Source organism: Onthophagus taurus, chromosome 7, assembly GCF_036711975.1.
Source record: "Onthophagus taurus isolate NC chromosome 7, IU_Otau_3.0, whole genome shotgun sequence".
Taxonomy (NCBI): domain Eukaryota; kingdom Metazoa; phylum Arthropoda; class Insecta; order Coleoptera; family Scarabaeidae; genus Onthophagus; species Onthophagus taurus.
The window spans coordinates 26,784,884-26,809,689 of NC_091972.1; the positions used below are offsets into that span (position 1 = coordinate 26,784,884).

Here is a 24,806-nt window from a genome sequence, read left to right on the forward strand (position 1 = left end):
ATTATAGAACAATTAAGAATTTGGCGTGTGAAATTTAGTTAGTAAATATGTAGTTTATTTCATAGAAAAGCGTAAATATGTGATATATTTAGTTAACGACTTTACAACTTTAATTAAACATTATATAGAAAACAAATTAAAATTCCACACTTTTCAAGATCCATCAAAGAGAACTTTCGTTTTAGTTCTGCATAACGTTCCTCCTTCAATCACAGATAACGAAATCAAATAGTAACTCCTCTCCTATAAGCTACTAATAATAACAGTGGCCCGTTTATTAAACAAAACTAAAAATCCGATGCCAGTGTGTGTAGTTGAAAACTCAAAAGATGTATTTAACATTAAAGAAATATGCAATTGTCACCGTTGAACCAAGGAAGATATCACGGAACACTCCACAATGTTTTAATTGTCAACGTTGTGGACACATAAAAAATATTGCTCAATTAAGCCTAAATGCGTTAAATGTGGCGTAGAACACAATCACACCCAATGCAAAAAGAAGAAAAGCAACCCTTTTAAATGTAAACTGAAGATGTAAAGTCTATACGGATATATAACACTATAGTACAGTGTGTTAATTAATTACCGTACCTGACGCATCATACGCAAATCGTGTATTGCAATACCAATGATGACGTCGGGTACGATAATTAATTAACACACTGTACATAAAATTCTTCTGCTCGGGAAGTTCAAATATGAATGTCTTCTTTGTAAACAGTTATAGTAAATTGTACGAAATAGAGTATGGACTATTAAATTTAATACAAAATAAATAAAAGACAATAGCTTTAAATAGATAAATTCACACATAACCTGTTAAAGTTCTCCTTTATGAACATACTTAACACTTTGTATACAGTTGATGTCAATTAAAACTTAACGATCTAATTAATCGTTTATTAAAGATAATTCTTTATATGGTGAATAAAATCGAAAGTCTATTGTTTCTTTTTATTATTTATCATTTTTTCATTGTTTTCAAGTGCAATTGTTTCTTAAATACTTAATCAAACCTTTGTAATGAAGAACTTGGCTTTATTAACAGTTTTTTGTTTGTTATTGTATGAAAATTTTAATGTTCAAGCTCGGCGAAATCCTATTAAGAACAGTCAAATATCAAATAAAATTCGTAAAAAATTAAATCTCAGTAACATTCACAATGAATCACGCGTATATGGTAAGAATTCATTACAATTTTTAAACAGTTTAGAACCAAAAAAGCAAAGTGGTAGAAAAAGGAGGTTCGGAAGCATTCCAAACGACGATCAGAGTGTAGCTTTAAGATCAATAAAAGTTAAAGCAAATGATGAAAGTCCACCGGATGAACAGTCCACAACTGTGACGACTATTCAAGATGAAGAACGAGCTGATGAAAACCAAACAGAAAATAATGTTACTGAAGGTGGAGTTTCTGAGCGTTCTGATTCAGAAAGCACAGATGGTAGTGAAAGATCTGATAATATCGAAAACGATACAGAAACTGTCAATAATGAAACAACACTACCTAATAATCAAGAAAGAGGTGAGGAATCTGGCGAAGAATCGGAAGTATCAACACAAAAAGTTGAAAGTGAACGATCTGATGAAGACTCTGCCGATGAAACAGATCAAACGAAAGGAGTTGGTTCTGACGACAACAAAGAGAAAGATAACGTAACGGAAAGAAACATCGATGAAGAAGAAACGTCTAACTTTACCGAAAATCCAAACGAATCTAAAACTACTGAAAAATACAAAGCCGAAAGATCTAGTGAAGATCAAGACGAAGAAAACGATAAAAACGAAGAGTTGTCTATAACAAGAAGTGAAAGTGACGAAAACGTATCTGGAGACGGTCCAGAAGAATCGTCCATATCTAGAGGAAGTGAAGACGAGGAAAACGAATCTGGAGACGGTCAAGAAGAATCGGTTATATCCAGAGGAAGTGAAGACGACGAAAACGAATCTGGAGACGGTCTAGAAGAATCGGCTATATCCAGAGGAGATAAAGATGATCAAAACGAACCTGACGATGAACAAGTAGAATCATCTATGATGAGAGGAAGTGACGACGAAAACGAATCGGCCGATGACCTAACAGAATTTTATATAACACGAAGTAATGAAGACGATGACAATGAATCAGGCGACGAAGTAGTAGAATCGTCTATAACAGGAGAAAGCGAAGACGATGAAAACGAATCTGGAGACAAATTAGAAGAATCATCTACGAGAGACAGTGATGATGTCGAAAATGAATCTGGCGACGACATAGAAGAATCATCTACAACAAGTGGAAATGAAGACGATGATTCCAATGATGTATCTGATGATTCTATAGACGAAAATGAGGCTGACGATAACCACTTTGATGAAGAATCGGGAGAATCCCAGTTCGAAGAAATGGAGGGTTCCGCTGAAGAGGGAAATAGTACTGAACAAGAAGAAGATGACGAGATATCTGGTGAAGATGATGATGATGAAACGGATCAAGAAATATCAGGAGATACTGATGACGAACGAGATGTATACGACGACGATAATGAAAACGAAAGTGGAACAAGTGATTATGATTCTGAATCTGAAACAAGTGAGTACGATGGAGAAAGAGAAGAGAGAGATGATGAAAATTACCAAGTTCAAGATTATTTAGATGAGAATGATCAAAAACAGAGAGATGAATACGACGATGACTATGAAAATGAAAGTGAAGCAGATCAGTATTATGAACTATCAGAAGAAAGGGATTTATACGAGGGTGACTATGATGACGAATCTGAAATAAGTGAGTACTATGGAGAAAGAGAGGAGAGAGATGGTGAAGATTACTCAGATGAAGATTATTTAGATGAGAATGATCAAGAACAGAGAGATGCATACGAAGATGATTATGAAAACGAAAGTGAAACAGATCAGTATTATGAATTATCAGAAGAAAGAGATAGTGATGATTACACAGATGATGATGATTTCGAAGAACAGGATGAATATGAGGATGAACCTGAAACACATGAGTACTACGATCAAATAGAAGAAAGAGACGTTGAAGATTACTCAGATCAAGACTATTTAGATGAAAATGATCAAAAACAGAGAGATATATATGACGCTGATTATGAAAACGAAAGTGAAACAGATGAATATTACGAACAATCAGAAGATACTGATAATTACACAGATGATATCAATAGAAATGAGTACTACGAACAAATTGAAGCAGGAGATGATGAAGATTACACAGATCAAGATTATATAGATCAGAATGATAAAGAACCAGAAGATTTATACAACGCTGATTATGAAAACGAAAGTGAAACAGGTGATAGTAATTATGATTATGAAAAGGGGGATTATGAAATGGAAAAGGAAAAAAATTCATACGATGCTGCTGACAATTATGATAATTACAAGTATGACGAAGATGATTACAATTTAACAGAAAATGACGAAACTGAAGCAATGGAAGTACCTACAAGTTATAATGACTACTATGATATGAATAGTTCTTACAACAATTACCAAGGTCAGAAAATCAAAATGTAATACAGTAAAACCTTGATATAACGGATTAATATGGGGAAGGGTGTGTCCGTTATAGCCAAAAGTCAAAAGTCAAGTGTGTCCGTTATATGAAAAATTTTTAATTTGCACTTTAAACTGTTTGAATGAATAATTTTAATGCACACAAATTCGAACAGCTATCTACACTATTGCGGTCACCACTGCAAAAATATACAACAATCTAGCACTGAATAACAACTAAATCTAGAACTAACTAGACCAAGAATTAGAAAGATTCAGGTTTAGCCGTCTTAAGACACGTACAGCTACACCCGAATGTTCCCAGTTCTAGGTCTAGTGTTAATTATAGATTTAGTTCAATGAAAAATATGCAACAACTTAACGCTGAATAACAACTAAAACAGAAACTAACATTAGTATTAGAACTGACACTAAACCAAGAACTAGAAACATACGGGATTTGTTCTAGAACGGCTAATCCCGAATGTTTCTAGTTCTAGGTCTAGTGTTAGTTCTACGTTTAGTTCAAAAAAAAATATACAACAATCTAGCACTATACAGGGTGATTAATTACCTCACCATCAAACTTTGACATATGATAGCTAATCCAATTACCTAAAAAAAAATGTTACTGAACATATGTTCTATTTCAATTATTTACGAAATTATATCACTTTAAAGTTTTCTGCAGCGAATTTATTAATAGCCAGTAAAATCAAACATTCAACAAAAACAAAGTTGTCATTGTAATATGTCAGTTTGCTAAGGTTTAATTATTACATACAAGAAGAAACTCAAAATGTACGCTTATAGCACTGAAGAGTATGCTGATATAATTTTCGTGTATGGTTTTTGCAATGGAAATGCTCGACAATCAGTACGAGAGTATCAAAAAAGATTTCCACAGCGTCATTTGCCATATTATTCAGTTTCTAGCAATTCGTTCAGAACACTTCGAGAAACAGGTAATCCTATTCGACCGCATGTAGTTAATGTAGAGGACGAAGAAACTGTAATTAATGCTTTTATTGATAATCCTTATATCAGCACTCGAAGAATAGCACACAACATACATGTAAGTCAAAATTTTGCATGGCGCGTATTGAACCGCGAAGTCATTCATCCGTATCGTAAATAGAATGTTAAAGCTCTACAGCCAGGAGAAAATCAGCAACGGTTAGCATTTTGTGAATGGTTATTGCAGCAACATGCCCAAAATAATGACTTCATTTCAAATATTCTCTGGACAGATGAATCATGTTTTACACGAGATGGTATAAATAATTACCATAATGAACATATCTGGGCATTACAAAATCCGCATGCGATAAGTCCAAGGAATCCAATATTTTCCAAACAAGTGGATTGGTAATAATGGTCCATTTGCATGGCCACCTAGATTCGGCTGAAGAACTCTTTAATTCGTCGTTGTGAAGCATATATTCTAGCAGAAGGAGGATACTTTTGAACAATGCAGGGTTTCCCAAAACTCCCGGGACGGAGCTATAAGTTTTGAACGAGTGAAGAAAAATATTTGAAAATTTGGGGATCACTAAAAAGTCATAAAAACTACATTCTTAGATAGTTTAGAACTTCCGTACAATGTGGAGTTTTTTTAGGGGATGACCACCCCTACATTTTTAAATAGCAACCCCTGTCGAGTTTTACCTTATTTTAAAGGTAATGGAAAAAGAAACACAACCCCATAAACCAAAGCCCTATATCTTAATTCTTTCAGGAATTACGAGGGGTAGACTACCAAGTGGGAAAATAAAGTGTTTTCATGTTTTTTTTGCACGGTTATTACGATTTTTATTACAAATGTTCAAATTGTCGACCTTCTTCGGTCTCGCAATGACCCAAACGCTCATAAATGGAATTTTGAACCATCAGGAGCATATCCCTAGTGGTAGTGGTGGTTTCCTAGTGATTGGAGTGACGAAAATCCATACTCAGAGATCACAGAAAATCCCTAAAAAAACTCCACATTGCATGGAAATAAACTATCTAAGAATGTAGCTTTTATGATTCTTTACTATCGGTGCAAAAAATCCCTCACTTTAGAGATCGATATCTTCCTAACCGCTCGATGGAAAAAATTGCGGTAAAGTTGTAATCAGTGAACATTTCTGCGTATGACATGTTAATTTGGAAATTTTCAAGTCTGCGGTTTTTCTTTTATCGCGAGTTAAGTAAAAAAAGTACCCGATTTTTGAGAGTGCCAGCAACTTTGTCTACTTTGCGATTTTTTTTCTCCAAAACTATTTGACGAAGAAATTCCAAATTTGAACTGATGGTAAACCGATGTGTTCTTAATGTGGGGCATATTTTATTTTTTCGATATTCCATATAGTGTCGCGGAAAATCGCGGTTTAGTAAGATGCGGTTATTTCGAAAACGACCTGGCGGATTTCAACGCGGTTTTTACCAAAATATGTTAAATAATGTCGGTTGTCGGATTCCGTTATCAGTTTTTTAAAATTAGGGCTCCCTAATTTTTTAAGAGCGATTTAATGGAATTACATATTAAAGAGAAACAGAAATAAGCTATTCGGTGAGAGGAGCACCATCTGTTCCGATTGAACGGAACCACCATCACACGTTTATAACATATTTTGGTTAAATCCACGAGGAAATCCACCCAGTCCTTTTCGACATAACAGCGTCTTACTACTTCGCGATTTTCCGCGAAACTGAATGGAATACCGAAAAAATAAAATACGCCACTCATTAAGAACACATCAGGCTACCACCTGTTCAAAAATCAAATTCTTTCGTACGATAGTTTTCGAGAAAAAAAATCGCAGTTGACAAAGTTGCCGGTACCGTAAAATATCGGGTACTTTTTTCATTTAACTTGCGATAAAAAGAAAACCATGGATCCGAAAATTGTCAAATTAACATATGTTACGTAGAAATGTTCAAAATAACGAAAATTACGAAAAATGATAGATTGTAATTATTTCCAAAAATTCTTTTGTAGGTTATAAATGTAACAGCAGGTTTACTCTCCTTCTCGCAAATTTTCTTGTACAAAGAATACATTTTTGATATAGAAAGCGTGCTATCCAGGTACCGCCTTTTAGATGATTTTCTCGAATAGTGCGACTCCACAACGGGAAAGCTTTCAATGTGACTTTTAACATCTGTCACAATTTCAGGCTTCGTATTATTTCCTGGTTCAGATCGCCCCCTTTTATCGTCGCCAACATATGTACCAAACTGGCCTTTATGTTTAAATGCATTTAGAACCATAACGTTACTAATGTGTAGTGTTGTGAGAAAAAATTTCTGGCATACTCTGTATTTGGCTCCATTCTTTTCAAAGTGATATTGTTTACATATTGACGCGGCGCGGTGTTTACTTTTCTAACCCTTCTTCTTTCTGGAATACTGGAAGACACATAGCGAAGAATGAAATCTTTTTGTCTTACAAAATCACCTATTCTCCAATAAGAATTGCATAATAAACGCCGATCTTCATCAGAAAAACGTTTATCGCATTTGTAGCGACATTTCTCGCAGTTAACCACGACTGGTGCTTTAGATGGTCTTTGCTTCTTTTTTATTACATAATCTAAACCTTTACTTCTCCTTTTCTTAGCTGCATTGTATTGCCAAGTTTCTGGATTGCTTCTTTTCCATCTATTACATTTCTTGTCTCTATTCACTTCACCTGACCCAGAGCGATAACTTTCGTCTCCTAGAAATTAGACAATATTATTGTAAAATCCAAATCTTCATCCTGGCATTCACTTTCCGTGGAGTTTGCATGTTGTGTAACTGCGTTTGGGCTGCACTCAGCAATATTACTGTTATTATTACAGACTGTACAAATGAATGAATATTATGAGTATTATGACATACTAATAAAGCTTACCATTTAAACTTCGATTAGATTCAATAGATTCGTCAATATTTTCTTTTTCTTTTCCAGTACTAGTCGAAATTGCAGTTGCGTTGCTATTATCGAATTGCTTACATGCAAGCAAAACCCTTTTTTGGGCTCTCGAACACATTTTGAACACAACCTTTGTGGGAGAAAACCGTAAGCCATCAACTTGTTGTCAAAAGTTAGGTAGACTTAACCTCACTATTAAGGACTTAGTGACATTTGCATATTATTCAGAACAAGTAAAATACACCAAGTGCACTTAGTGGACTTTAGCTGTCGACGTTTGTAGTAAACTGCACTTAAAGTATATGACGACCTTCACAGCATTGATTTACCATGTGATATGGACTTACTTTTTGAATGTTAAAGAATACACGATTATGGACTAAGTGGCAACAAAACACTAAATTGCCGGAAGGCGGACTTAGTGGCTTTTCCTTGTACGCCCACGATATGTTCATTAACATTTTTTTTTTTTTGGTTAATGGATTAGCTATCATATATCAAAGTTTGATGCTGAGCTAACAAATCACCCTGTATAACAACTAAAATTAGAACTAACGCTAGACGTAGAACTAGAAATATTCGGGTTTAGCCACACGTCTCTTAAAACCGCTTAGTTTTAGTTCAATGATAAATATACAACAATGTAACGCTGAATGGCAACTAAAACAGGAACTAACACCAGCATTAGAACTAAAATCAGACCTTGAACTAGAAACATTCGGGTTTAGCCCTTAAGAGACGCACAGCTAAACCCGAATGTTTCTAGTTCTAGGTCTAGTGTTAGTTCTACTTGTAGTTCAATAAAAAATACAACGCTAACATTTATATTTAAATATACTAATGTATTAAGGCCCACTTTTACCATCATCCTGATAAACTATCTAGAGGATAGTTGCCATGGTTACGGCGGTTTTAAGCGCTCTCATTGGCTAAGAGCTGGATTTATCTATCGGATAAATTTATCAAGAGGTGGTAAAAGTGGGCCTAAATAGATAATATTAATGCTATGAGTTAAAAATATTTTGTGCGTTATATCCAAAGTCCGTTCTAACGAGGTCCGTTATATCGATGTTTTACTGTAATTAATAAAACAAATAACTTAAAATCATCTTTTCCAGGCATTCTGCAAGGTAACAATATAGGTTCAAATGTTTTAAATGTTATCGAAAAACAAGATCAAGGTCATGGTGTTTCCATTGATACTCAATCACTCGTAGAGAGTGAAGAAGTTACTCCGAGTCCGCAATTAGAGGAGATAATGAATTTCATAGAAAACCAAACTATCTCCAATGATGCAGGGAAAGAGGATGTTAGCAAACCATTTTACGAATTACTCGATTACAAAGATGATAATTTGAATTATGAAGACAATTACGAAGAAACAGACGATGATTTTAACTATAAAATGGATTACAACAATACCTCTTTAAATGATTATGAAATGCAATCAACTGAAGTTCCTGACGTTGAAATTGGTTATGATTTCAATACACTCGAGTATGGATTATTTTCTGATTTAAAAACTAATCAGTTCAATGAAAATATTTTGGGTTTATACACATTAAGGCTGGGCTATTATATTAGAAACAATATGATAAATTTACTGGGATTTGTTATGCACCAACAATTTCAAGATATCGGCGAAGACGTTTTTCTGCAACTTAACACGATAAAAGACGCGTTTCAACAAAATTTAATTGATTCTTTCGGGTTAATACCAGTTTTAGCACAGGTGAAACGATAATAATATTCAATGTAAATCTGATCTTTTAGTCTCTTCATTTTTATAACATTTTAGACATATGAGAAAGAGGCCAATCAACAAATCACCGCAATTATGGAACATATAGGCTCTCAACACAAGAAAAGACACTGTCATATAAGCTTTTCATCGAAGTATATTATGAATAAACTAATGTCAAAGAAATTGGATATTCGGAGAATTATAGCCCATTTGGGGTATAATCCCTTAACTCATAAAGTATTCGACGTTGTGAATAATGAAGGAATTCATGAAATTAAAGTAATTTCAAATACAATTCAAGACGTGGTTCAAAACGAATTCGATGAAAATCTATTCTTCTTTACTCCTGTTCTTAAAAGAATATTTCAAGAAATCAAAGAGGAACAGGTAATTCTTTCGGAAGAACTGGTAGGTTACCTGTTAACGTTTTATCCATTCCCAATAGGAAATTTTGAAATAACTCACGCCCTAAATCAAATAACTATGGCTTTAACAAATAACAGAGAGTTTATGTCGAAATGTAAAATAATTCCCGAAGAAACGTTAACATTAGTTGATCAACCAATCGAATTTTTAACAATAATTTTAATGAAAATTTTAGATAACCTATGTGTGAGTTACATTCATGACTCATCTAAAACATTAATAGCCGCACTTTTAAATAATCGTTTAACGCAATATAGTCACAACACAGAAAATTACATCGAATTTAACGCTTTACCGATGTTATTAAACATAATAAGTTTCGACAAGTTCCCGCTTGAAATCGTTTTAGCCCGAGATAGCGTTAAACTTTATTTAGACAAAATCTTGCCGTTTTTGAACCATAAAGATTTCGTTCTTTACAATTACAACACACCAACATCAAAATTATACGCTTTCCTAGGATTTCTATTAGAACAAGATCCGTATATTAATAAAGGAATCAAATCGAGCATTTTAGCGATAAAATCTCATTTGATTTTCCATATGAAGTCGATTTCGCTAAAATTCGACACACTCTTAGAATTAACCAATGCTTTGTTAGCACCAGATTTGATTAGTGAAATTAAAGATCAAGGTCGAAAAATTAAAAGTGTTTTAATGGATAATATGGACGACATAAACGCCAAAATTTATAATGAACCGTTCAAGAAGTGTTTTGATTTAGATACTTGCTTTGTAACGGCACAAAACATTTTGAAACCTATTTTCGATGAACACAAAATCAGCTTTAACTTTCCTGGATGTTTTATTGATCGATCTAAACATCAACTCGTATTGCAACAATCCCATCTGATTACGATTAATATGTTGGATTTAATTACGCCCGATATGTTTTTAAGAGAAACTGTCGAGGCCGCTAAAGTATTGAAACAATACCTTAATGAGAAAAATTTCTTTTTTAAAGAAATTAAATTATCAGTGGAATGTTCGTATTTTAAATTCATTTTGCAAAGTTTGCAGTTTATATTAGATAAAGTATCAGAAATTCCGACAAAAATTCAAAAAGCTATTCGAATAGTTATTACCGAATTGAAATTTAAAGTTTTAGACCGAAGACAAGTCGATATCAGAGTTATAAAATGGTTAAAAATAATTTTATTAAATTCCGTAGGTTCGGAAAGATATCTACATCATTTCGATCAAATGGAAAATTTTTTGAGTACAAACGAAAATCAAATTAACCTAATATTAAATCGAATCGACCCCAAAAACTGCAGACACCTCTTAAGTTGTTATAACACGATTGTCGATCAAATAAATGAGGTAGATTTGGGGTATAAGCTCCCGTATTTTTCACGCTTATCCCCAGAATTAAATAATTTAAATCTTAATGGAATCGACGTAAATAAATTTTCCGTCAAAACACTTTTGAAAATTGTGGAAGAAATTGACGAGGGCAAAACTTGTTCAAGCGAAATAACCGCATCAAAAAAATACATTACGGATCATGAGAATGAATTAAATTCAATTTTAAACACTGTAAGCTGTTTTGATTTAGCTGTTTACGAATGTTTTGATTTGGTGTATGAAACGTTGTTATATGAACGTGAAAAAATTCCTGAAATTAAGTTAAACATTCTCCAATTTCTATTAAAACCAACAATTTGTAATAGCTTTAAATGCCATTGGATAACTTCTGTGGAAGCAGGATCTACCATTTTAAACCCTCTCTTAGAATATATCTTAACGGTAATGCAAAAAGTTGGGGAAAGCACTGACAAATTACACATACAATTAGATTTTTTCGGTTTGATGATTTATTTACGAAAAACAAACCTAAATGTAGTTTTAGCCCAATATAAACTTCGTCCTCACGTTGTCGAGCAAACCATCATTACATCATTCTTAAACATGGTCTATGAACTTCCTGAAACGTCTAAAAACATCAAAATCTCAATTGAGAATATTAACAATTATCTAACAGGTTCCTCCGAAACATATCACCTTAATTCTATTATGTTAATAGGCTTAGGGAGAGTTTTAATAAAATTAACACCATCATTTGAAACCAAAATGGAAATAAATCAATACATATCCGAAGTTTATAGTCGTGAAGACGATGTCATAAACGTTTTAGAAAACTTAATGTTCGATTGTTTCAACGTCCAAAGTTGTACTTTTCATATCAGAAATGAATTTGAAAACAAATCCATTGAACTTAAAGATATAGGAAGAATAATTCTAGGAATTGTTGCACCTAAATCTTGCACATTACAAAGTTGCAATTGGTTGCAACAACCCGCACAACGTCCAAAAGAGGAACAAATTACGAATATAATGAATAAAATCGTACAAGAAGGTAAAAACAATGAAGAACTTGGATTAGCGGAAAAACTAGCGTTGGGTGGAATCAAAGGTACTAAAATTCCGGAGGGTGCTAAAATTCAACAGGAAAACAATCCTGATGAATATGATGAATACGAAAATGAGTACGATGATGAATATGATTCGTATTCATACAACCAAGAAGAATATCCAAACGAATACGAAAATGAGTATTCCAAAGACGGCGATATCTACAATCCAGATTATAGTGATTACGATGATGAATATGATTCGCACCAAGAAGAATATTCACACGAATACGAAAATGAGTATTCCGAACACAGCGATATCTACAATCCAGATTATAGTGATTATAATAATGAATATGATTCGTATTCACACAACCAAGAAGAAAATCCAAACAAATACGATGATGAAGTAAGTCAAAGATTACTTATTTCACCATTAACTCCCAGGAAGTCTATAATATTTGATGATGAAGACTCAAAACTTACTAATGATAACGACATTTTTGATAGTGATCAACCCAAGAATAACATCGACGATCTTTTAAACATCGTAGGTGATAAAGATGATTTTCAAGAGTATCTGGATAAAGAGATGAAATCCCATCAAAGAACTAAAAGGGTGAAAAGACAATCAAATCTAACAACAGAACCAACGACTGAACAAGAATATACAACGACAGAAATTATAAAGCAAAGCGAAATAAAAGCAAGAACATTAACCATGACGCGTGCAAATCTTCCGAGTGTATTTGATGTACATGGAGAAGTAAAGCCATACAATTTTAAATCATCACGCTCGTTAGAATATTATGAAGAAAATAAAATGACATCGTTGAGGTCATTAACCAAATTTAACTCGGTGACTTTGTTAAAACTAATCGAAATGATTGGCGGAAACGTGGATAATTTCCGTATACAAAAGTTAATAGCGAAATTTCACAGGGAATTAAAGAAAAATATGGGAGAAATTAATTATGATCTTTCACAGCTAGATATAGATTGCTCGGTTTTAGAAAATTGTTTGTGGGATTTAAATGATGCTATATTAAAAAATAACTTACACACCAAACCGGTTTTCAAGATGCTTTTGATGATTATAAGAGCTGAAGGGTGCAATAAAGAGAAATGTCCCCATAAAATCGAAATTAGTCGCCAAAAATACTTAAAATTCATAGATACGTTCATCAACGAATTACAAATAATCAATAATCCTCTAAGTAATTCGTTTCATTTTCAAAGTGACATTGAATTTTTAATCGAATTTCTTAAAAGGCGAAACGTTGATACATTTATACCGAAGGAAATTGCGTTTGCTGAGAACAACCTGTCGATAATTAAAAAAACCCTAACGGAAATGCGCAAATTAACGTTACCGCAAGATGTTGCAAACACCGTTAATAATTTATTCAATTTACTATATGAAGAAGCTTCCCCTAAACATCTTCATTCCGAAAACGTAATCTCGATAATAAAGGCGTTTATTCAACAAAGTAACGATACTAACGTACAAAAAGAGTTGATGATTTTAAAACAAAAAGTCGAACAAAAACGTGTTGCTTTAACAAAGTTGTTATCGCAGATTCCAGTCGATTGCATCTCTTTGACAAGCTGCGTTCATTCATTAGAACAGAAATTGATTAACAACCACGAAAAATTGGCTACATTATTATTAAGAGTGTTAAAACCAAAATCGTGTATTAAAGCAAAATGTGCATGGCTAAAACAATCCGTTCAAGACAACTTTGTGCATACAAAATCTTCAATCATGAAAGAATTGAGATTATGGCACGACAACACGGACAGTTACCTAGTTAAAACGGAATTTCAGCAATTTCGTTATGTTATCGTTAGTGAAAATTTAATTCAAAACTTTCTAAGTTTAGGTGATTTCAACTATCAATCGCCGCTTTTAGGAATCCTTTTAACCGTAAATCCCCAAATAAAGGCAAAATACGATATGCTGGAAGGCGTTCAAATGCTTGCCAATTATATGCTAACTAAAAATTTACCTAATCGAGTAACTTTTAGACAGTTAAAGCATATTTGCCAAAAGTTAACTACAAGAACCGAATACCTTCCAGCTTTAACCTTAATGGAGCAAAGTATAAACCAGTTTTCCAACAGAATCGGAGCTATAAAAAAGAATTTGCAATCAATAGATGTGCGATGTAAAACATTTAGGGATTGCGTCAACGAATTAATTGTAGGGGTAAATTTCAAAACGGATAAAACTTCAAAATTAATCATGGAAGCTCTATCACCATCAAATTGTCCAAAACAAAAATGTCCATGGATATTAACTGGATCGAAAATGTACGAAAAAATAGGAAATATTCAAAAAGAATTTAGCAAAATTGACGAAGACGAAATCATGCCATTAATCGTTAAATTAAGAGTTGAGTATATAATAGAACGATTCGAATTAAGCAATTTTACTGCTTTACTTGAAGACAACGATAATTTCAAAGATAAAGAAAAATATGATTTTTTGGAGATTTTAACAACTATTTCGTCAGATAAAAATTTAGATAACTCAACAAAAACGATTATAGACGAGTTAAAGGATTATTTCGCCACTAAAAAGCTCTCCAATATCTTACATGACGAAGATCTACAAATCTTAATTGAAAAATTAACCGGTAGTACTAATGATATTCTGGTAAAAGCAAGCATGAATGTCGCCAAAAACGTCTTAACACGATACAGTACACAGATAGAAAACATTTTAAGTAACTGTACAATACCGTGTATCGAAGTAAAATTATGCGTCGATCAAATTTTATTATGCGCAAGAAACTCTTTGAGCGACAACAAAGATTTAATTACAAAGTCAATTAACCCGGTCCAATGTTTAAGTTTAGAATCTTGTCCATGGTTAAACAAAATAATTCACGAAGAGACTCTAATGAGACGAACTTTCAATTTTAATCGCACAAATTTATACACTAAAGGAATGTTTCCTCACGATCTGATTATTTTTCCACCGGCAAATGAAATTCAACAGGCGATCACGTTTAGTTTGGATCATCCAGGACACCTTCGGAATATGATAAAGATTTTCCCTTATCAAAACGATGCTTCAATACTCGGTAAACAATTAACGGTTATAAATGTGAACTTTAACGAAACAGAACACACAATTGTTTTTGACTTTTCTATTCCCGGAGTATTTTTAAAATTGCAGAAAGTGTCTGGATTAAGAAAACCCGTAATTAATTTAAGAACTTTCATGGAATGTATTATTTTTATACCCATTTTAAATAATGAGATGAGGGCTTTAAGAATTGATTTAACGCAACCAGGCGTTTCTACTAAACTCAAAAAGTTGGCAGCGAATAGTATTAAAAAAGAAGGAGTGCCAAAGTTGCAAGTAATTGCTAGAAATCGATCAAAATACGATATGTACATCGATATTTTTAATCAAAACTTTATGAACGAACTGTTAAGCTGTACTGCCGATCGCACTCAACCATCCGATTATTCCCTGTTATTTTTTCCATCTAAATTGGATGAACCTTGGAAAGCTTTGCTCGGCAGTAATAATGACCCAACCCTTTGGAATGTTTTGGACATCTTTTCAACGGTTTCGATTGGTAAACAAAGCGAAAATGTTCATGTAACTAACGGTGGAATCACTTCTTTCAATTTCGACATTTATAACCCATATATAACAACGCATTTAAACTCCCTATGGAAATTCCCGCCACAATTGGACGCTAGAATTGACTCCGATCACGTTTTCTATCTGCCTTATAAAATGAACGAATTTTCGTCGATAAGCTTAGACCTAAAGAGTCCAGTTGTAATTCGAAAATTGGAAATACTTTCACGATTCTCAAAACAAGGCGAACATGATTTACCAACTTTCCAAATAGTCGGAACAACAGATTTCCCATATGGGTTAAACGTAAGTTTAAATTTCGATGATGAGAAAAACACTAAAATGTTCTTATCAATGATGACCTCATCCAAATTCGATGATGATTCTATAAGAATAAACAACGTTGGTGTTTTGTCACATGAAAATAAATATATTGTTATATTATGGGATTTACCTTTTGTTAGGAATCTTGTTAAGGAAATTGGTCAAAACACAAGGTTTTTTAAGAAAGATAAAAAAACAGTTCATCTTCCAGAGAACAGCGAACACTTCCCTATTCACATAAACTTGGACAGCCCAATTTCACATAAACTCTTAGTAGGTTTATCGAAAACGACAATGATTACCTTCGAACCAATTAAAATTAAGGGAAATGAAAATTTAAATTTTTTCGTAATGGCTCTCAAAAATTTAGATACTAATGAAATCGTTCCAATCGTAATCCCTGAAACTAAAGAAGTCTTCGAAAAAATTTTCAGTTTGAATCACACGTTGAGTTCTAAAAAGTTAAGAAATATTAATGAACCCAGCTTCTTTGACGGCTTATGGACGTTTGATTTCGAAGATTTAGGGGAGGTCAAAGTGAATTCCTCGGACCCTAATGTGTTTGAAGTATTAAGAGAATTATCGAATAATAATAGTGCTGCACCATTTGATAACGGGGAAGTTGAAAGTATAAAAGAGGTGGATAATAAGAAATCGGAACCTTTGGAAAAATCGGTTATTGTTGCTGATTTCGATGAGGAACGGTACAATTACCTAACAATTCTAAATTCAAACGTGAGTCTAATACAATCAACCTGTAATGGTTCAACCGACGGAAGCGAAATCACTGTTTACAAAAATGGGACCAACCATAAATTTTACTGCGATTTAGGCAATCCAACAGTCTCAAATTTGCTCAGTTCAATCATTATTAGAGTACAATCTATGCCCGTTCAATCAGCGATTACAGTAATGCAAATACCGGATAGCGCAGGAAATCTTCATCCTTTCATCTTCGATTTGAATGTTAAAGAAGTAAGAAAATTATTACGAATCATTAAAAAACGATCCGTAAGAACTTCATCCACAAATAAAGTGGCGATTTATTACAAAAACAAATTGAGATTACCAGAAATTTTTGTTATAGATTACGAAAGAATCCAATTCAAAGAATTGTTCGATATTTTAAAACATACCCCGTGTGATTTGATGCCCACTGACGTTTTGAATCCAACCAGAATTAACGATAATATTCAAAACATCGATTTAATCGTGTTTACAATACCACGAGGAAACGTTTTAAGTTGTCGCGAAATAATACCAATTATTTTAAACCCCAACGACGACATCACAGTACGAGAAATCGAGCTGATGGAAGATTTAGATGACGACACTGTAGCTATCCCGATGACTTATAAAAACGGATTCACCACGACCATAAACGTTCCTTATTTGAATGATGAAAGCAAAATCGAAAAATTGAAAAAATTAACGACTTTCACCGGTATAATTAAAGTACCAGTCTTGAATACAGATTCAATCTTAGCCCTCAAGTACAGAACCAAAAGCGGCAAAACTTACATATTAACACTAAACACCACCAACGATATTACCAAAACGGTTTTAAACGATTTAACAACTGAAGCTGCTCAAACAGTGCCTTTAGGAGTAGTAAAAGGAGTTAACGGAGATAACTACCAGATTCGTCTTGACTTAAACGACGAAAATGTCCAAGATCAACTTAAATCCGTGGCAATTACCCACATGCACATCCCAGAAAGTAGATCATTATTAATTTTAAAACCAAAGAAAACTAAGACACCCATCATTTTGGATTCGCAAGAACTATTAATTACGAAACAACTACTTGAAATGGCCAAAAAGGATAAATCTAAATCTGAACTTGATGTTATTCAAGTAAAAGACACGATGGGTAATCGTCGCATTTTAAGAATAGATTTAAACGACGAAGCGAATGTGAAGGTTCTTGAAGCACTTGAAGGAATCAACGCGGAAAATATAGGCCCGATTTTTATCCCGGATAATCACAAAACCATCGGGTTAGTAGTTTTTAAAATAATTGCCAATTCAAGCGCACATTCATTAGTGTTCAACGTTTCAAATCCAACGGTATGTGAAGTTTTAGCCGAATTAAATGATCCAACGAAACCTACCTCAATTCCGATTCCGATTTACGACGAACAAGAGAACGAGTTAGTTACCTATGTTGATTTGTGGGATGAAAACAATTTAAATAAGTTGCGTCGATTAAGTTCTATGAGTAATATACCAGAAGTTAAGGAGCCAATAACCGACGACAGCGGAATTGTCGTTATACCTTTAGAATTTACGAAAGATGGAGTTTACGTGGTCGAATGCAATGTAAGCGATCCTAACGTGACGAAAAAACTGTTTGAAATTCCAGGTGTTATCGACGGCCGAAAAAATCCGATTTATATTCCAAATCCAATCACCAACGAATTAACGAGCTTATTTTTTAATCCTTACGACGAAATAATCGTGAAAAATTTAAGGGAAATTTGTCCTGTTGGGAAGTTTATTAACCCAGAATTTCAAAATCTTTTAGTTGATTCCTTTGAAGATGATGACTGTGAGCCTGAAACAATTATTTTAGACATCGAAAATGAAGGTGTACAACAAACCTTGGATGAAATTCAAGCAACAAAAATCGTTCAAAACAATCCGCAAAATTCTAAAGCGCTTTCCTACCGTGCAAAATTAAAAACAAGAACAATGAGTGTAAATTCGAACGTTATTAAGAAATTTGCTAGAAAATTTAGAAAGTTAGAGGTAAGCTATGAACCATTTGTAACAACCGTTGATAACAAAAAATATTTGATCATCGGTGTTGAGCACGACGGCACAAGAAAAATGTTATCATATAATCTGGAAGATCAAAGTGTAGTAAAAGCTTTAGAAGAATTGGACTTTTTATCGAATGGAAAAGGTATAATTTTACCAACCGGTCCCTACAAAACGTTAATTATCAATATTAATGACAGTCGGATAGCAGAAAAATTAATGGCAATTTATACTTTATATAACAATGATTTGATTAAAATTCCAACACAACATTTAAGTAAAAATACAAGCTTACAAATTGATTCTGATGGCGGTATTGTCACCAAAACAGAATTGACGTCTTCCAATTCAGTCGATAAAGGTATTCAAGTCGATGAGGATTACGAAAGTTATGACCACCGAGTAGAGGATGAAAATTCAAATAATGTTGGAGCCGATATTCCAGACTTACCGGGAGATGTTCTACCGGATGTGGATGATTACACCAAATGGCAAGATCTATATAAATGGTTAGAAAACAACAACACCAAAGACATAAACGAAACTCTTGACACAGAAATTTTACCAGCCGGAGCGTTTGAAATTGACCCACCAATAAAATCGGATGATATCGAATTTGAGGAAGACCAAGATTCAAAAGTAAACATCCAACTAGAAGAAAACGAAGATTTTAACATAAATCAAGAATTAGTTTTGAATTACATCCCAAAACCTGGCAGTTTAATTATGTTCCCAATTAAAAAAGAAAACATAACCAGAATAATTTTGTTGGATTTAAATGACGATTACACAAAAAATATGTTAATATCAATTTCGGATCAAGTAAAATTAAATGAAGCGACTCAATTGTTTATCATCGATGATACTTTGATCAAACTAAATAGCGAAATTGAGGAAATTTTATCAATTTTAATCGAAATGTCCAAAGCGGCTAAAGTGAAGATAAGTCCGAGCGAATTCCCTAAAGTCGGTGGAGGATATTTTTTGGTTTTCACAATTGAAAATCCGAACGATAAAGAAATTACACCAATCGTTTTAAACGCAGAGAGCTCAAATGTAGTAACAAAATTAAAAAGTTTATCCTCGATATCACCAAGTCATCCATATGTTTTAGAAATCGGTTCAGACGAAATTATCCTAGATTTAAACGATTCTAATACACTGAAAACGTTGACGTTAATATCCGAAACTAACATTCCGAAAGAAGCATTAAAAAATATTCCGATGGAAAACGGGATTTTTTCAAAAACTTTAACACTACCGGTTATAAATGATCATAACCAAGTTACACAATACGTTTATAATCTAGACGATTCCGAAATTATTGATAAACTATTAAGCGAAGAAAAACAAATAAGTCAAGACGAAACTGTTTTAGTTTTGTACGGCCAAAAAAATTACAAAACAATCCCTATTAAAGTAAATTTAAAAGTTCCTCCAAGTGTGGCTCCAGACGTAGTTTTCAACGAACTACTACCACAAGATGTTATAATTTTCTTCTTGGATGATGAGAAAGGTGGAACTGACGTAATCGTTTTAGATAAACAAAACGAAAATGTTACCCAAATGCTTGTAAATTACACCAAGAAAAGAGTTAATTCCGATTTTTTGTTGCAAGATACAACATCTTATAGTGTGTTTAATTTAATAGACCAAGATGATTTCCCGAAAGAAATTAGACTAGATATAACCAACAAAGACGATGTTGCTTTAATTAAAAAACTTTCTCAAGAAACAAAACATCCTTTAGCACCATTCGAAATGTTAACACCATATGGTTACGAAAAAATTATCATTTTATCAGCTAAAATTAAAAATGAATATGTTGTATTCGCTCTAAATCCAAATGTAGAGACAGTTAAAAGCGTTATAAAAGACATTTATGAAGATTCCGAACGAGATGTTTTCTCAACTCTTAGAGAGTATAAGAATTCAATTCTTAAATCAGATATTTCAGAAAAACTCTTAGATATTAATAAACTTGGTGTAACTCCTTTAGAAGTTCCGATTGCTATTAGTTTAGGTTTCGTTCACTTCTCCTTAAAAATGAAGGAGGAAGTCGTAAAGATTTACTTAGACGAAAAGGACCTGATATCATCCGCCCGAGAAGAATCTTTAACAAGCAAAAATACGCAACATTTAAAATTTTTAACTTATGACTTAATTAATAATCTACCAAAAATCGTAAGAATTGATACAAACTTCCAAAGTCAAACAGATTTAATAAAGGAGTCATCATTAAAAACTATTTATCCAACGATGCACAAAATCTATCCGCCAAAAAGTCTTGAAAACCTCTTAGTATATTCAATTCCTAATTTTGAGTACGATTTTAATTTAACACTTAACCCAAATGATCAAAGAGTTATTAACATCATGGACCACAACTTAAAAGTGCTAAATTTTGGCAAAAAAATTAAATTTCCAATGCATTTAAGTATGGTTTCGATTCCAATTAAACCAGAAGATGTTGTTACTTTGAATTCGTTTAGTCCCATACAAATTAATCCATTAACGCTGATTCCTTATGGAGGGCGAGCGCCGATTCTAAACGTAATGGTTCATCAAAAAAACGGGTGTTGGAATAGTTTCACTTTAGACCCGAACAATGAAGAAGTTTATAACGTCTTAATTAATCAAGAATTAAAAGAGGTCGTGGAAGAAAACCAGTATCAAGTTCAATTCTTTTTAAATCAAAATCGATCGGAGATAATTCCCGTCGACTTTTTCGATGAAAATGTTCAAACCTCGTTAAAATCACTTACTCAAAATGCGCCGATTTCGGTTATTTGGAGGCGATACAAAAATTCGGTGATAAAAATATGTTTGAGTGAGTGCATTTATCTCGATCTTGATCTTGAAACTACAAGAAACAACTTAATTTCGATATCAAGAGATTTAGAGCGGACAGAAACTGCAGAAAATTTACCGATATTATTTATGACATCTCAAGACGGCTTACAACGACAAACCTATTTGCCATTTTTTAATCAAAATCTTAACAATTTAGATATTAAGGCTTTTAAAAATTATGGTCCGATTCCTGAATACTACGTAACACTACAAAATGGTCAAGAATTAAACATTTCGCCGATTAAAGTTATTAAAACTACCCAAAACCTTCCGATTTTAATGTTGGACATGAAAAATACTGTTTTCGGAGGTTCCAGTTTAACCGAAATTACCATCGATTTCAACCAACCACAAATAATTGAGTTAGTTGTAAAAAATACTCGGAACATAAATAATGAAGAATCAAGTTTATTCGAATTACAAGACGTCGAAGGTAATATACACGCATATGGGTTTGATTTAAACGATAGAAACGACTTGAAAATGTTTAAGGAGTTTAGTAAATATTCATTAATTCAATTTAAAAGTAATGATTTGGGGTTGCCAACTTTAATAATCGATTTGATCGACGACAAATTAGAATTAAATTTAAATTTGGATTCGACAATTAAAATTTTGGAGGAGGTTAGCAACGATCAATTAATAACGGAAGATTGTTATAAAATAGAAGTGCCTCAAAATGATGGTTACTCAATTTACTTTATCGACTTTAACGATCAAACGGTTTTAAATAAACTGCGAAATAACACTTTGGACATATCGAAACAACTCAATTCTCCACCGACTTTTTATGAAACTACTGAGAATGGCTACAATTTTACTTTAATCGATTCGTACAATAGTACTTGGGAATTCAATTTGTGCTTAAATGATTTTTTTACCGCCGATTCCCTTGTAGCTATTTCCCAAACGCCAACGGAACCAACGAAATTTAATGGAAATTTAATCATGTTAACATTAACTATACCAATTAAACAGCACGTTTTTATCAACCCAATGTCTTCGTCCACATTGCAAACATTAAAAGAACTCCACAAACGATGTACTGGTGAATACCCCAACTTTGTTTCCGCTGAAACTGAAAAATTGACCGTTAGTATCGATTACGTCGGTGAATTGGGGTCTAATTTCAAATTTATCTTCGATTTCAACAACCCGGGAGTTGTTGAAGGTTTAAAAGAAATAAACGAAACGAGTCGAGGTGTAGGGACCAAGATAAGCGTAAATATAGAAGGGAACCAAAAAATGTTTACCGTAAATTTAAATGACCCTAAAGTGAAACGAAAGATGAAAATTTTAAAAGACGAATCGCTGTGGGGAAGAAGTAAAAGGCGGATTAAAAGAAGCATTCTTGAACCAAATACTTTCAACAATTATAAATTAAAAAAGAACCAACATTTATGGTCGATTTTAGTAGCTGAAACGCCACAAACTGGATTAATCAGTTTTAATTATTCCACCGAAAACGATGTTGTTAATAGAAAATTAAAAAGCCTCGATAAAGAATGCTCAAAGCTTTCAACATCAACTCAAGTCCATTTAATTAACGATTTAAACAATCCTTACTCGTTCCATATTGATTTAAGCGACCCTGCAACTTTAAAAGAGCTCTTAATTATTAATAAGATGTTAAAAAATCGTAATGTTCCAAGATCTGATGTAATTAACAAAATATTACATCGATTCCAATCGATTTTAATTCAAGATCCTTTCGAGAAAAAGATAATCACCGTAGACACATTTAAACAAAAAACCATCGATATCTTAACAAATTTATTTAAATTATATTCTAAAGGTACGCAGTTGGAATATTTCAAACAAGGGCAATTAATTATGACCACATTAGATACAGCTCAACATAAAGTTAAAGATATATTGAACAATATAAGCACTCAAACTCTAATATATTCTAAAATACAACCACAATTTGAACAAAAATTTAAACTAATTTCGTTTCTTTTCTTGGAAAATTCGACTAAGCCGGTAGTTTTTGACTTGGGTAACCGAAACACCGTTAAAACATTCTTGGATTTAAGTAACAATATCGATAATAAATTCGGATGCCACTCAGAAAATAAAGTGGCCTATTTTGAAATCGTTGATGATTACGGTCAGTTTAAAACGATTTCAATCGATTTGGGATGTCAACAAATTCAAAATGAAATTAAAAATAAATTTAAACAAGTCGAAAATGTTAAAATAACAATTAAAAGTGAAATTAAATCATATATTTTATTTAGTGGAATAATCAAAGGTTTGGGTTTAAATGAATACAAAACGTATAAAATTCCGGTGTCTTTAATCACATTTAACAAATTAATTGATTTAGAAAAAATTTATGGTTTCGCAATCAAATTAAATCACGAATTGACGAATAAAACTTATTATTTTAACTTGGATCCTACCCAAAGAAATTTAAACGAAATTTTAAGCTTAGGTTATCTAATAACAAATCCAAAATCAATGGAACATTGCGATTTGTTCTCGATATATGTAGAAAATACAAGTCAATTCATAGATTTGAATTTAAAAAATAAAAAATTACAGGAGTTTTTGGTTAAACAAAACGAACAAGTTGACTTTACGAAACCTATTGCGATTATTACGGTTTTCGACAGACATTTAATGATTAATTTAAATGATAGAATAATTAAAAAATTAAGAAATAAAGAGTTGCAATTTGAAAATATAGGTACAAGAAAAATGATAACCGAAAATGTTGAAAAATGGGTTCAATTTCAAGTTGAAGATAAATTAATTAAACTAAATTTGGGCGATATAGATGTCCTAAAAAGTCTCAAACTAATAAATCAAAAGCAACTTATGCAAGAAAATACTTTTGAACAATATATGACGTTTGAGTTTGACGATGCTTGGTATAATCCGATTAATATAATTATAAATCCGTTTGATTTATTTACATTGAATCAATTAATTAACTTAGGTCCGAAATGATTTATCGTGTTTTATACGTATTGTGATTAACTGTTTCAAAATTAATAGTTTGAATAAATAATGTCAATCAAATAAAAACTTATATCTACATTTATATGTTATTTTCCTATATAACCGCTTAACCTTAATTATTAACGCGTTTAATGGGGAAAAAGCTTAGTTTACAATAATATAGTACATGTATAATATAAGCGTTTTATTTTTTTTATACTTACAATTTTCCCTTTCCTAATATACTACAATATAATATAAGGGTGGTTCAGTTTTTAATCGGGAAACTTTACTAGGACGTAGTACTTGCCAAAATGACACAAGTTTTTTATATAAACATAGGGTCGCAGCTGTTTTGTTTTCGAGATATAAGCTGTCAAAGTTGAG

General features: G+C 32.7%; 1 protein-coding gene across 1 annotated transcript; it reads left to right on the plus strand.

Moving 5' to 3' along the window:
• The first annotated feature begins 1,019 nt into the window (after positions 1 to 1,019).
• On the plus strand, positions 1,020 to 24,581 carry LOC139430829 (uncharacterized). Its single transcript, XM_071198204.1, has 3 exons — positions 1,020 to 3,508; positions 8,527 to 9,140; positions 9,207 to 24,581. Exons 1-3 carry the CDS (start codon positions 1,027 to 1,029, stop codon positions 24,426 to 24,428), a joined length of 18,318 nt encoding a protein of 6,105 aa, XP_071054305.1. The 5' UTR covers positions 1,020 to 1,026; the 3' UTR covers positions 24,429 to 24,581.
• Positions 24,582 to 24,806: the final 225 nt, after the last annotated feature.

Coding starts and splice junctions, on each gene's coding strand:
- LOC139430829 (XM_071198204.1), top strand. CDS start 1,027: ATGAAGAACTTGGCTTTATTAACAGTTTTTTGTTTGTTATTGTATGAA. Junction 3,509..8,526: donor TTCTTACAACAATTACCAAG/GTCAGAAAATCA, acceptor CATCTTTTCCAG/GCATTCTGCAAGGTAACAAT. Junction 9,141..9,206: donor TAATACCAGTTTTAGCACAG/GTGAAACGATAA, acceptor ATAACATTTTAG/ACATATGAGAAAGAGGCCAA.